Raw genomic sequence first — 14,505 nt, forward strand, 5'->3', positions numbered from 1 at the left:
GGATGATTGCTTAAGTTTGAATACTTTCTTCCGCCCTCTCTTGAAGTGTTGACTTGTTACTTGTTATAGTTTCATAAAACTATGTCCTTGTGGCCATCAATCATGTACGAGCCTCGACAGTATCAATAGGCTATTTGCTGCAGGAACATCACAGCCACGGCTTACTTCCAGCAGGACAGGCTGGATAGTGATCTGGAAGGGGAATCTGATCAATTGTCCCCATGACTCTAGAGGCCAATGCTCGTGAGCCGACCGCTGTCCTTGTTGAGATTAGCTAACACAGCAGATTTGGTACAGCTGCTCACTGAATAAACTTGCATCGGCAGGGCCCAGGCACAGAGGAGCGAGAAGGTCGGGGTGGATGAGTGGCGAGTGTTTGAGGCGAGATGCGATGAATGTTTATGGTGGAGAAGCGTGAGAGATTGTAGCGGAGGTGCGACAGATGAGGGTACAGGGCCCAGAAGAACAGAGGGCTCAGGGGTAGCACGGGCAACCCACACTGTGATATGTGCGCGCACTAGGTCCGTGCAGCAGAGCAGGTCTCCAGTCATCTTGGTTAACCCTTGCCACTGGACCAAGACCTAGCTCTGTCAAGTCCGTGTGGTGGCTGGTGTGCAACAGTCACCACACGTTAAAAAAATTCACGCACAGGCATCTTCCACCCCCTTAATTGGAGTTCAGGACTGGAACATTGGGTCCTTCATCGAAACACCTGTGCACTCGCGGAACCAAGTCATCCTCGTTCGAGGGACCGCCTATGATGATGAAACTTGCTGAGCCTGAAATTCTAGTTGGGTTCAGTAGATCTCCAGTCAAGGGACCGAAGGTTGCCTTTTTTTAAGCACCAGGAGAAGGGGGAAAGCCATGAGTGGATCTTCTGTCTGACTTTGCCTGTGTCAAGGAAGCACGTTAAGGATAGTTACCAGACTACCCAGGAATTCCATACTCTATAGCTTTAAAAGGTGAACTAGCTTGTGTTCCGCCGGCAGCCTCGGCCTCGTCAGGTAATCGATCCTGAATGGGATTGATTATCTTACTGTAACAGAGTTATGGCTCCCACTGGAGCTGAATATCCCTTAGAGCCACAATTCTTTGCACGGGAAAGGGCCCCCAGATGCACCTTGTGCAGCGGCTGCATGCCACTCCCCATTCCTATTGGCGGATCCGGATGGGTGCCACTCGTGTACACTTACAGGCATGAAGCACCCTTCCCGAACATACTAATGACCTTGACCCTCAAAATTTTAGGATGGGGTCAGCGTTTGTGGCTGCAGGTGGCTAGGAGACACATGCTATTACATTATTGATTGAGGAGTAGAAACTCTGAGATTTTTGCCTGGCCGAGTCATCAGGGAGTCACTAGCTTGAATTGTAAATTCTGGGTTCCTCAAGGTTTTTTTTTTAGGTAAACAGTAACATGATAAGCTGCAACTGATTAAAACAAAAATGATTGATCATTTTTGAATTTTCAAACATGACAAATATAATCTGGATTTTCTGTCTTTTGCTGACCCTGTTAGTGCCCCGGAGGGGCAGCACAAAGCACTTCCGGGCGGGCGGCCAGTTTCCAGCGCCCCGCCAGGATATTCGGTGCCGGTTTTGAGGGGGCGCGGAGCATTACCGCCTGGGAGAGGTGAGCCGGTCGGTGTGCAACCTTCCTGGTTGCGTCACCGGCTCAAAATTTTAAACTTGCCCAATCCGTGACGTAGTGTTGCACGCCCTAGTGGGAACGTCTGAGAGTGAAGTAACGTGGACCTGAGGTAAGTGTGATTGTTCTGGCATCAGTAATGTATTGGGAGTGTTTTAGGCTGGCTGTTTAGCTCGGGATTTTCATTTGCTTCCTTAGCGCTCCAAACTATTTGCCGGCGCAAATTTACTGCTGTCTGGGTTAACGCCGCAACAGAGATGCAACCAAATTTCCACCCCATGATGTCAAATGTATAAGACGCTGTAGTTTTACAAGTTTATTACTTTTTTAAAAAAATCACTGCATACTAATCTGTTTGGTATCTATTGAAATAGTTCAAAATATTTCATAAAATAAATGGGTGTGCTGACCTTTGCCATGATATCAGCATACGACATGTAGAGATGGTCCACTTCTAGTTTGCTGAGAGTGAATCAAAAAACATTGCTTTTTATACTGAAACCTGAATAAACATGCAATTGAAACAAGACAATTCTAAAATGTACCATTCCATCTCAGTTAGCCCAGTAATTGTCACAAATCTAAGCATGCAGTGAAGCACTTTTTTGTTACTTGCCAGTTGAAAAAGCACAAAATATAGACTTTACCCTCACAATGCTACCACTCCCACAATTTTTTCAGCAGAATATACAAAAATGTTTTTAAAGACCCACAGTAAACCATAACAAATCACTGAATGATTTTCATTTTTACAATGTCACGCAGTGCTGGAATTTAATTTATATGGTATATAAATCATATATATGATTTAAAAAGAATGCTCTTACTTCTCAGACTACGGAAAATCTAAATAAGGAAGCAAGCAGCGAAAGACAGCTTGTAACATAAATTGCTCAGAAACGGAATTATTTAGTAATGTACAACTCCATTAATTGCATTGTATTTATAACTGGACTCCTATATGCTATTTTCCAGATTGTAATGCGATTTTATTTTATTTCTATTAATAAACAATCGTAAACAACAATGCTAGGATGGTCGCCAAGCATGAGAGTATTTAATGCTGCAATGAATAATCATCTTGTCCCGCTACCAATTTGATATTTTAAAGTCACTTTGCTGGTACTCGCTACAGGATCTAATAAAACCCATGTCCCCTCGCCTCTCACACCATCGCAAACGCAATGTTAGTTTACATGGAAATAGCTCAAAACAATACAGATCTTTATCGGCAGGGTGCTTTATACCAAGTAACTGCCACCCAGCTCCTGGGAAAGAATAACTTTTTCCACAAAATGCACTCCTGCTATTAGGACAGTAATACATTGCAGCAAGGCTATAAAATTATAGTGTGTTCAAAAATTAACATATCAAAAGTCCAGAGCCGGCTTTATCTGGACTGGCCGATAATATTGGGTCACTCAGCGCCGCAAGATGTAAACTGACATACCACAGTATCCATTTTCTGCCACCAGCTGAAAGTCTATTTACAGCTCATTGAAAAATTGCACCTCTAGAAACAAATACTGCATCACCGTAATATTAAGTCGGTTCTTGTAAATGTCTGAGAATTTGAGCACTTTGCTACTGTCAGGTGTCTGACTTCTTGTTATTGGAAAAGAATGAACCAGTTGAATCTTTTTCCTTTTAGAACATAAGAAATAAAAGCAGGAGCAGGTTACCTGGTCCTTCGAGCCTGATCTGCCATTCAATAAGATCACGGCTGATCTGATCATGGACTCAGCTCCACTTCCCTGCTCGCTTCCCATAACCCTTATCGCTCAAACATCTGTCTATCTCCGCCTTAAATATATGCAATGACCCACAGTCCACAGCTCTCTGGGGCAGAGAATTCCACAGATTTACAACCCCGAGAGAAGAAATTCCTCCTCATCTCAGTTTTAAATGGGCAGCCCCTTATTCTGAGACGATGCCCCCCTAGTTTTAGTTCCGCCTATGACTGGAAATATCCTCTCTGCATCCACCTTGTCGAGACCCCTAATTATCTTATATGTTTCAATAAGATCACCTCTCATTCTTTTGACCTCCAATGAGTATAGGTCCAACTTACTCAGCCTATCTTTATAAGTCAACCCCCTCATCTCCGGAATCAACCTAGTGAACCTTCTCTGAACAGCCTCCAATGCAAGTATATCCTTCCTTAAATACAGAGACCAAAACTGTATTCAGTACTCTAGGTGTGGCCTCACCAATACCCTGTACAACTGTAGCAGGGCTTCTCTGTTTTGAAACTCTATTCCCCTTGCAATAAAAGCAAACATTCCATTTGCCTTCCTGATTACTTGTTGTACCTGCATACTAACTTTTTGTGTTTCATGCACAGGGACCCCCAGGTCCCTCTGAACTGCAGCACTTTGCAATTTTTCTCCATTTAAATTATAATTTTCTTTTCTATTTTTTCTGCCAAAGTGGATAACCTCACATTTTCCCACATTATACTCCATCCGCCAAATTTTTGCCCACTCACTTAGCCTGTCTATATCCCTTTGCAGATTTTTTGTGTCCTCCTCACAATTTGCTTTCCCACCATCTTTGTATCATCAACAAACTTCATCCAAGTCATTAATATAGATTGTAAATAGTTGAGGACCCAGCACTGATCCCTGCGGCACCCCACTAGTCACCGTTTGCCAACCGGAAAATTATCCTTTTATTCCAACTCTGTTTTCTGTTAGTTAGCCAATCCTCAATCCATGTAAATATATTACCCCCAACCCCGTGAACTTTTATCTTGTGCAGTAACCTTTTATGTGGCACCTTATCGATGCCTTGTGGTAATCCAAATACACCGCATCCACTGGTTCCCTTATCCACCCTGCTCGTTACATCCTCAAAGAACTCCAGCAAATTTGTCAAACATGATTTCCCTTTCATAAACATAGGGGTTGTAGTCTTAAAATAAGGGGCCACCCATTTGAAACTGAGATGAGGAGTAATTTCTTCTGAGGGTTGTAAATCTATGGAATTCTCTGTCCAAGAGAGCTGTGGAGGCTGGGTCATTGAATATATTTAAGGCGGAGATAGACAGATTTTTGAGCGATAAGGTAGTAAAGGGTTATGGGAAACGGGCAGGGAAGTGGGGCTGAGTCCATGATCAGATGAGCTATGATCTTATTGAATGGCGGAGCAGGCTCGAGGAGCCAAATGGCCTACTCATGCTCCTATTTCTTATGGTCTTAAAACAATGCTGACTCTACTTGATTGAATTATGCTGTTCCAAATGTCCCTGCTTCCTTAATAATGGACTCCAGCATTTTCCCTGATGACAGGTGTTAGGCTAACTGGTCTATAGTTTCCTGCTTTTTATCTGCCTCCTTTTTTTAAATAGGGGCTTTACATTTGCAGTTTTCCAATCCGCTGGGACCACCCCAGAATCCAGGGAACTTTGGTAGATTACAAGCAATGCATCCACTATCTCTGCAGCCGTTTTTTTTAAAACCCTAGGATGAAAGCCATCAAGTCCAGGGGACTTGTCCGCCTTTAGTCCCATTATTTTACCGAATACTACTTCATTAGTGAAAGTGATTGTATTTCTCTCTCCCTATAGCCCCATGATTATCCACTATTGGGACGTTTTTAGTGTTTTCTACCATGAAGACCGATACAAAATATTTGTTCAACATCTCTGCCATTTCCCTGTTCTCCATTATTAATTCCCCAGTCTCATCCTCTAGGGGACCAACATTTACTTTAGCCACTCTTTTCCTTTTTATGTACTTGTAGAAATCTGATTTTCTATTTCGTGCTAGTTTACTTTCATACTCTATCTTCCCTTCTATTAGTTTTTAGAAAATAGAAAACTTGGAGGAGACCTGGTACAGATCTTTAAAATTATGAATGGGCTGGACAGGGTAGATGTGGAGAGAATGTTTCCACTTATGGAAGAATCCAAAACTGGGGCTAACAATACAGGTTATCATCAATAAATCCATTATGGAAATGAGGAGGAATTATTTTATGCAGAGTGGTTAGAATGTGGAATTTGCTGCCGCAGGAAGTGTTGAGGGAAATAGCTTCGATGCTTTCAAAGAAAAGGGAATAGAAAGAAATACTGAAAGGCTGAGATGAGGTAGCTGGAATAGGAGGAAACTCGTGTGGACTATAAACACCAGCACAGACTAGTTGGGCCGAATGGCCTGTTTCTGTGCTGTATATTCTATGCAGAATATTTCTCCATGCGTGAACTGACCAATATTGAAAGATCTGAGAACTTTTGCATATCTCCAACCTGCAATTCTATTTTTTGCATTTCAAAAATGTGGCCATTATATCTGGAGCTGGTGCAGTATTTACTCATCAAGATGCTGGTGCTGGAAATTTCCATTTTAGACACCCTGCGCTAGCACTCGCAGATCAGATCTACCACAATTAGATGCCGAGTAAATCTGCTAATGCTCTATCCCAACAATATGTCTTAACCCCAAGCTGAAAACAGCACCCCGACTGCATTCGGATGAGATTTTGACTTTCCTCACCAATAATCCTTGGGCTGGATTTTTGGTCTTCTGCCGGTCCTGTTAACGCCCGAATGAGGCGGCAAAGGCAGCCAGCTTCCAGTGTCCCGCCGGGACATTCAATGCCAGTTTTGAGCGGGGCGCGGAGCATTACCTCCCGGAAGTGGCGAGCTACTGTGCAACGTCCCTGGTTGCGACACCGGCTCGATATTTGGATCACGCCCGACCTGTAGCACTCCCTGGTGGGAACGACTGTAGAAGCTGATCTTCCAAGCTGTAGCGGCCACGGTGAGGTAAGTAATGTCGCCCTGAGGTATGGGTGATTGATTTTTTTTTTGGTTGCGTTTTATTAGGAAGGTTTTAGGTGGGTTTTTTTCTCCAGATTTCGTTTTAGGTCGCCCTGAGGCCGGCTCTTTAGCTCGGGATTTTCACTTACTCAGCCAGCCTAGCGCCCTAAAAGAGGTATGCAACACCTCCCCTAGCGCTCCGCTCCAAACTCAGGGCCCAGCTGATGAATTTTGCAGTGGCAGATGCAATCCATTTGCCAACACAAAATTTTACCGCTCCGCCCGGGACAACGCCGCAACAGAGGCACGAGCGAATTTCTCTCCCCTTGTGTTTTGTTTTGAGTGAGGCTGCAAATTTTGCTCCATAGCTCTGTTGTGGACCCACACTCACTAGGAAGTGAACTGAGATTGCCAAAAGCTCCTACACAAAGGACCCCTGAAACAGTCCATCAGAGCCGAGGTGAAAGGACAGCGTGCTAACTTACCCTCTTTCTCTGACGCCACCCCCTGACTTAGTGCAACACTTTAACAAAAACTGCAAGTAATTCTTCGAGCTAAACTGCACAAAGTATTATGTAAATCCCACCTTTTCTCAGTCAGTGCAGTACGGCTAAAGTGTAGAATCAGCTGGTGAAGTGGATCAGGTTTTGTCTCTTTTGCCTCTTCCTCCTCCTCTTCTTCTTCACCTGATTTCTATTCATACATCAACCACAATTAACACCGTCCCTTTAATAAAAGAGCTGAACAAACTTCACCAGGCTCCAATGTGATGTTACACACACATTTATTCATAATGCAACATGCTGCAAAATCTTTACTGTGCAAGATTGTCCCCAAGTAATCTTGCATTAAAATTCCACACTTTAATTACACAGTTCACCACTAACTTTATCAGTGCTTGAAGATTTAAAAAAAAAATCTCTCTATTTACTAACACAACTTCCACGTACAAACGCACCCAAATCAGAACCATTTGCACATGTAACACACACGGATGTGATTTCTTTTTCTACAGGCTGACACATATCTTGCATTAAAGTGCATAGATAAGTGTCTATTGTGCACATACAGGCATGCAGCATTGTTAATACATTATTAGTTTCAACAGAGGAAGAGTCACTTTGGAAGGCAACACTTTGTAGGAGATTGTAAAAAATAGATTATTAAAAAAAAATTAAGTTCCATATTTTGAGAAACTGTCATGCAATTGGATTCCTAGTCTTCTTTCATGAAGCGTCACCTGCTGTATTTCTGGACCTTTTCTATTAGATTTGTTTTATTGTACAATAAACATCAGGTAGTTTCACATTTAATAATTTTGAAGGGCAGAGATGCCATTTCTATTGATGAGCTGTCCCTGTTTCAGACCTATGTGCTTTCACAAAGTCAAATGAAAGCCAGTGTTCGAGTGAACTGTCTTATTTCAAAGATAGTTAATAAGATAGCCCAGGGATTCCACATATCGTTTAGAGTGGATCTCTGATAACCGTGCAGACAATAGGCTAGATTTTCATCTTCACTGCCTGGGCGGTAATCTGACAAAGCAGATCACCCAACCATTATAGAATCCGTCCAATCTGTCTCCCACTGAAATCACAGTAAGGAAATCGGGAATCGGGTGGGTTCTGCAATGGGCAGCTGATGCACTCCACCAGATTACCAACCAGAGACCTCCAAGATAAAAGTACTTTCTCAGCTGTTACAGATCTTTTGTTTCTGAGTAACAACAGCACATGATAATTGTAGGTGACGATAACAGGATTTATTTTCCCGTGTTTCCTTAATTTATTGCATGATCTGAAGGCTGTTTAAAAAAAAGCATATGCGGTCCTTGGTTTTAATAGTGGAATTGAGTACAACAGCAAAGAAGTTATGCTAAACATTAATAAAACAATTGTTAGGCCTCAGCTGGAGTATTGTGTTCAAACTGGGCACCACACTTTAGGAATGATGTCAAGGCCTTGGAGAGGATGCGGAAGAAATTGTCTAGAATGGTGCCAGGGACGGGAGGACTTTAGTTATATGGAGAAACTAAAAAAGTTGGGTTGTTCTCCTTAGAGCAGAGGTTAAGAGAAGATCTGATAGTGGTGTTCCAAATCATGAATGGTTTATGTAGATGAGATAGAAGGAAACGGTTTCCAATTGCAGAAGGGTCCGTAACCAGGGGACACGGGTTTAAGGTGATTGGCAAAAGAACCAGTGGCAATATTTATTTTTGTTCGTTCCTGGGATGTGGGCATCGCTGGCAAGGCCAGCATTTATTGCCCATCCCGAATTGCTGTTGAGAAGGTGGTGCTAAACCACCTTCTTGAACCGCTGCAGTCTGGCGGTGAAGGTGCTCCCATAGTGCTGTTAGGGAGGGAGTTCAAGAATATTGACCCAGCAACGATGAAGGAACAGCCGATATATTTCCAAGTCAGGATGGTGTGTAACCTGGAGGGGATCTTGGAGGTGACGGTGTTCCCATGCACCTGCTGCCCTTATCCTTCTAGGTGATAGCAGTCGCAGGTTTGGGGGGGGGGGGGGGGGGGCTGCTGTCAAAGAAGCCATGGTGAGTTGCTGCTATCACGGAGTGCCGGTGGTGGAAGGAATGAGTGTAAGGTGCTGGATGGAGTGCCAATCAAGTGGGATGCTTTGTCCTGGATGGTGTCAAGGTTCTTGACTATTGTTGGAGCTGCACTCATCCAAGCAAGTGGAGAGTATTCCATCACAATCCTGACTTGTGCCTTGTAGATGGAGGAAGGGCTATGAGGAAGTGAGACACTCGCTGCAGAATACCCAGCCTCTGACCTGCTCTTGAAGTCACAGTATTTATGTGGCTGGTCCAGTTAAGTTTCTGGTCAATGGTGACCCCAGGCTGTTGATGGGTGGGATTCAGCGTTGATAATACCATTGAAAGCCAAGGGGTGGTGGTTAGACTCTCGCTTGTTGGAGACAGTCATTGCCTGGCACTTGTGTGGCGTGAATGTTACTTGCCACTTATCAGCACAAGCCTGTATGTCGTCCAGGTCTTGCTGCATGTGGGCATGGATTGCTTCATTATCTGAGGAGTTGTGAACACTGTGCAGTCATCAGTGAACATCCCCACTTCTGATCTTATGATGGAAGAAAGGTCACTGATGAAGCAGCTGAAGATGGTTGGGTCTAGGACACTGCCCTGAGGAACTCCTGTAGCGATGTCCTGGGGCTGAGATGATTGACCAACAACCACTTTACTTTGTGCTAGGTAATACCCCAGCCAATAGAGAGTTTTCCCCAATTCCCATTGACTTCAATTTTACTCGGGCACCTTGATGCCACACACGGTCAAATGCTGCCTTGATGTCATGGGTAATCACTCTCACCTTACCTCTGGAATTCAGCTCTTTTATCCATGTTTGGACCAAGGCTGTAATGAGGTCTGGAGCCGAGTGTCCTGGTGGAACCCGAACTGAGCATTGAAAACATAAAGAACATTTTTTTTTACACTGCGAGCTAAATTCTGGAATGCACTACCTGAAAGGGTGGTGGAAGCAGATTCAAAAGTATCATTCAAACGGGAAACAGATAAATACTTGAAGGGAAAAATTTTACAGGGCTATGGGGAAAGAGCAGGAGAATGTGAGTAATCGGATAGCTCTACTAAAGAGCTGGCACAGGCACGATGGATCGAATAGCTTCATTCTGTGCTGTATCATTCTATGATTCTATCTATTAATGTGAAATAACATAAAAGCATCATTTATTATTTATAAAAATGTAGTCCGTTTATAGTCAAATGACTGTACTTGGTTCTTCAGCAAAAAAAGTAAAAATTCAGGTATTTATTTATCCTTTATAAAAACCTGAGGAATACGAGGTTATAATTTATGCTATGCAATATACAAACTTTTAAAGCAAGTATGGACCTACTTTTTCTACTATTTTAATGCAGGTTATATTAGTGTGTGAACGCTTCTGCTAAACTTGCAAAGTAATTTCATGTGAACATGTCGATAGTTAAATCACAGCATCATTTGTAGGCTTTAGTCGGAACACAATTTTTTTCCCTTTGTACTTGAGATTTATGCACAAAATTAAGATAAGCTTTAATTCAGATTGTTCTTCTGCATGAATAGTATTTCCAAAAGGTCACAAAGTAGTAAGTACCACTCTGCATACAGAGAACAGAGAAAAGTAACAAGCAGTGATGAAACAACACAATACGTTTGCACCTCTTGCTTCCTAGTTGTGGTTTACTTTTCGTAAATATTTCTACAGGGTGAGAGAGAAAAAAAATTAACATCTTTTTTAGTATCATGAGAGTGGGTGTAATTTTCTGTGGCCTTATTTGTGAAATGGCATGTATTAGTGACTGGATATGGAAAACAGCTGAGAAGCTGGTGTACAGGCTGGGAGTTGTGGGAATACTTCACTGATTACTGTTTCATGAAGTTGAAACTCTTAACTTCACTACCTCTCTTCTGACCTTTAGAGACATGCTGTCATTCTGTAATAATCATTTAACATTGTGCCCTACGAGGTAGCACACTCAGATTTTTGATTTTAAAATATATAATAATTTATTCTAACATAATCTTCATACACAAAAGGACTGTGTGATATACATTCACACTTCTATATGTATTTTTCATAACTGTTTATAAGATTTATTTTATTTTGGCATCCATCACTGATGCCCAGTTATACCACATGCCTTACTCTACTGAGCTTATGTTGGCTCAGTCTTATGATTTAGATGCAAAACCACCTGGAAGAGATCTCATAGTGTTCGTAGTCTGCATCAGTATGTTTGTAGAAAGCATGACAATAGTACAAAATCACCCCATTGTAGACCCTCTGGTGTAGAAAGAAAGCCACTATTTGCCAGCCTGAACAATCAAATTGGCTACAAAAGCATCAAACAGATTATCTCAATCTTGTCAGTTTTACAGAGTACAAACAATGAAAATTAGAGCAAAATGATGAATTCATTTCATTAGGACAGAGTCTGAGAGCATTGAAGCAAACATAGAACATATGTCCAGACAACATCAGCATACAGATTGTGCATTCAAGCTTGCATGTGCAGAGCTCTAGGGAATGTAACAATAAAGCAGTACATGTAGGTAATATAATTCTGTGCAGCCAGCTTGCATTGCCCCAAATGAAGTGTTTCATATTGGTACAACATTCTAGAGTCCTGGATTAGCAGAGAATCTCTAACGATGAATTATTTTACATCTACATACAAGAAAGAGAAATCTTAATGTCATGTCATATCATATTATATACAGAGAAGAAATATCATAAGTATTTTGGTTGTGTATTATTTTTCCACAGCTGATCTCTTATATTGGAGGATCCAATTTCTTACCCAAATGGATATTAAGCTACACTATCAGAGAGGAAGGGCATTAGCCTAGAAATGGAACAAAAAGTAAATGTAAAAATATTGAGAAGATTGAAGAAAATATAAGCAGGCAAAATAAAGAGAGAAAAAGGGTTAGAGAAACATCTTAAAGGAAAATGGATGCTCAGGGCTAAATTATTGATCAGGCAAATGATAAGGCAAGTCACAGCCAGAATTCTAGATGATTGTTTAGGTAAATTTATGTCCTATTATATAATAGCAATCACAAGCCATTTTTTTGACTCCTGACTTCACTTTCCTACCATTATAAACAAGTGTAAAGCCCAAAGAGGTGAATGAAATACATGGCCACTGCCAGCCCAAATGCTCCTTCCTATCCTGGTACCTGTACTGCTGCAGATGAACCAACACTTCCTGGTATGGTGTCTCCTCTGGTAAGTGTTCAAAATTCTGAGAGAAAAGGTTGTATTTTTTGCATCAGCTGTCGTGCATGTACAATTTTTAAATGCTTTTTTCTCTCCCAGAACTTAGAACATATATGGCAGAGTCACCATACAGCTGACTACTGTTAAAATAGGGTGGTTTCAATAGCAGGAGTTACAAGTTGGGTATTTGGTTGCGAGTTAATTAGCTCAAGTTGTGCAATGGTGCATTAATGGAGTGACACGCTTGTATTTCTGCTTTCATGTCTCTGATCTTCATCCATCTTGAGATCAGCACTAGACAGCTTCATAAGGAATAAAGGAGAACACCAGATGTGGCAGAGTGAAGAAACATAGGCTCTCTGGACCAAATTCTCAGCAACAAAGAAAATGAAAATAAATAACAATCTTGAATATGGAAAACCCACCAGCCCCAAGTGAGGAATTATAGATTACTGTAACAGTACATTCACATGCTGCAAGTCTTGTGATGATATAAAGCTGCTCAACTTTTAACTAATGCCGAACTTGGAGTGTAAATAAGAAGTATGGCTCTCACTGACTCTGACGTAAAGTGGAATAAGACTTTCTCCTCAAGAATGTCTCATGCCACTTCATTCCAGTGTCTCGTTGTAAATGCACACTTAAGAGACACCCCATTATCATAGAAATCAGTACAAGAAGCCACCTCTGTACTTGTACTAGTGCGCAAGTCAGATCTACACATTCAGAAGATATGGCTTGGATGAAGGTGTGGCCTACCCAGCGGTCTCATGGTACTGAGGGAGCGCTGCACCGTCGGAGGTGCCATCTTTCAGTTGAGACGTTAAGCCGAGGCCCCGTTTGCCCTCTCAGGTGGACGTAAAAGATATTTTGAAGAAGAGCAGGGGAGTTATCGCCGATGCCCAGGCCAATATTTATCCCTCAAATCAACATTACTAAAACAGATTAGTTGGTCATTCTCCCATTGCTGCTGTGGGAACTTGCTGTGTGAAAATTGGTTGCCGCATTTCCTACATTACAACAGTAGCTACTCTTCAAAAAAGTACTTCATTTGCTGTAAAGCACTTTGAGATGGTTGTGTGTAAGACTACGGCATTTTTACGTCTCATTTTTCTGTTAACAACCGTGCTTACAAACTGCTCCAAGATGGCCAAAACATGGCTTGACCATTTTTTTTAATGACCAGAAATACTGTGTGGTCAAAAGACTTTCTCATGAGTTTTAACACCTCACAGCTGCAAAACACTTGTCTGGGAACTGTGCAAAAGACTGTCCAGGAGATAAGAGAACGAAAGATCTATTCACCGGAGAGAGGGTCCCTTTGTCCTCACAGCTCTGGGAACTGTAGAAAACAGACTGTCCAGGAGATAACACAACAAAAGACCTATTCAGAAGATAAGAGAATGAAAGACCTATTCATGGGAAGGATTCGTGTACTGTCCAGGAGATAAGAGAATGAAAGACCTTAAGAATATTCCTTTGATTTAAACCGAGACAATTACGCACACGGTGGACCACCATCCAGAAAAATTGTATATAATGGCTCTAACAAGTGAGATAGGTACTACTGCAGTAAAGAGATTGGTAACCTGGTCAGTTTCTAAGGGAATCAGGGAGTTAATAGAAACATAGAAAATAGGTGCTGGAGCAGGCCATTCAGCCCTTCAAGCCTGCACCACCATTCAATGAGTTCATGGCTGAACATGCAACTTCAGTACCCCATTCCTACTTTCTCGCCATACCCCTTGATCCCCCTAGTAGTAAGGACTACATCTAACTTCTTTTTGAATATATTTAGTGAACTGGCCTCAACAACTTTCTGTGGTAGCGAATTCCACAGGTTCACCACTCTCTGGGTGAAGAAGTTTCTCCTCATCTCGGTCCTAAATGGCTTACCCCTTATCCTTAGACTGTGACCCCTGGTTCTGGACTTCCCCAACATTGGGAACATTCTTCCTGCATCTAACCTGTCTAAAGCCGGCAGAATTTTAAACGTTTCTTCGAGATCCCCTCTCATTCTTCTGAACTCCAGTGAATACAAGCCCAGTTGATCCAGTCTTTCTTGATATGTCAGTCCCGCCATCCCGGGAATCAGTCTGGTGAACCTTCGCTGCACTCCCTCAATAGCAAGAATGTCCTTCCTCAAGTTAGGAGACCAAAACTGTACACAATACTCCAGGTGTGGCCTCACCAAGGCTCTATACAACTGTAGTAACACCTCCCTGCCCCTGTACTCAAATCCCCTCGTTATGAAGGCCAACATGCCATTTGCTTTCTTAACCACCTGCTGTACCTGCATGCCAACCTGCATGATTGATGTACCAAGACACCCAGGTCT

The 14,505-nt window shown here is 42.2% G+C and overlaps 1 protein-coding gene across 5 annotated transcripts in view; it reads right to left on the bottom strand.

The window, feature by feature from the left end:
* Positions 1–14,505, bottom strand: part of LOC139239218 (ryanodine receptor 1-like) — a 506,468-nt gene that overhangs the window by 91,022 nt on the left and 400,941 nt on the right. For all 5 annotated transcript variants that reach the window (XM_070867899.1, XM_070867895.1, XM_070867896.1 and 2 more), the window contains 2 exons: positions 6,997–7,103; positions 2,059–2,110 (listed from right to left, as the gene is read on the bottom strand). In XM_070867899.1, the coding sequence (XP_070724000.1) occupies positions 2,059–2,110; positions 6,997–7,103 (159 nt within the window). The remainder of the gene's footprint in view (positions 1–2,058; positions 2,111–6,996; positions 7,104–14,505) is intronic.

Source organism: Pristiophorus japonicus, chromosome 26 (genome assembly GCF_044704955.1).
Source record: "Pristiophorus japonicus isolate sPriJap1 chromosome 26, sPriJap1.hap1, whole genome shotgun sequence".
Classification (NCBI taxonomy): Eukaryota; Metazoa; Chordata; class Chondrichthyes; family Pristiophoridae; genus Pristiophorus; species Pristiophorus japonicus.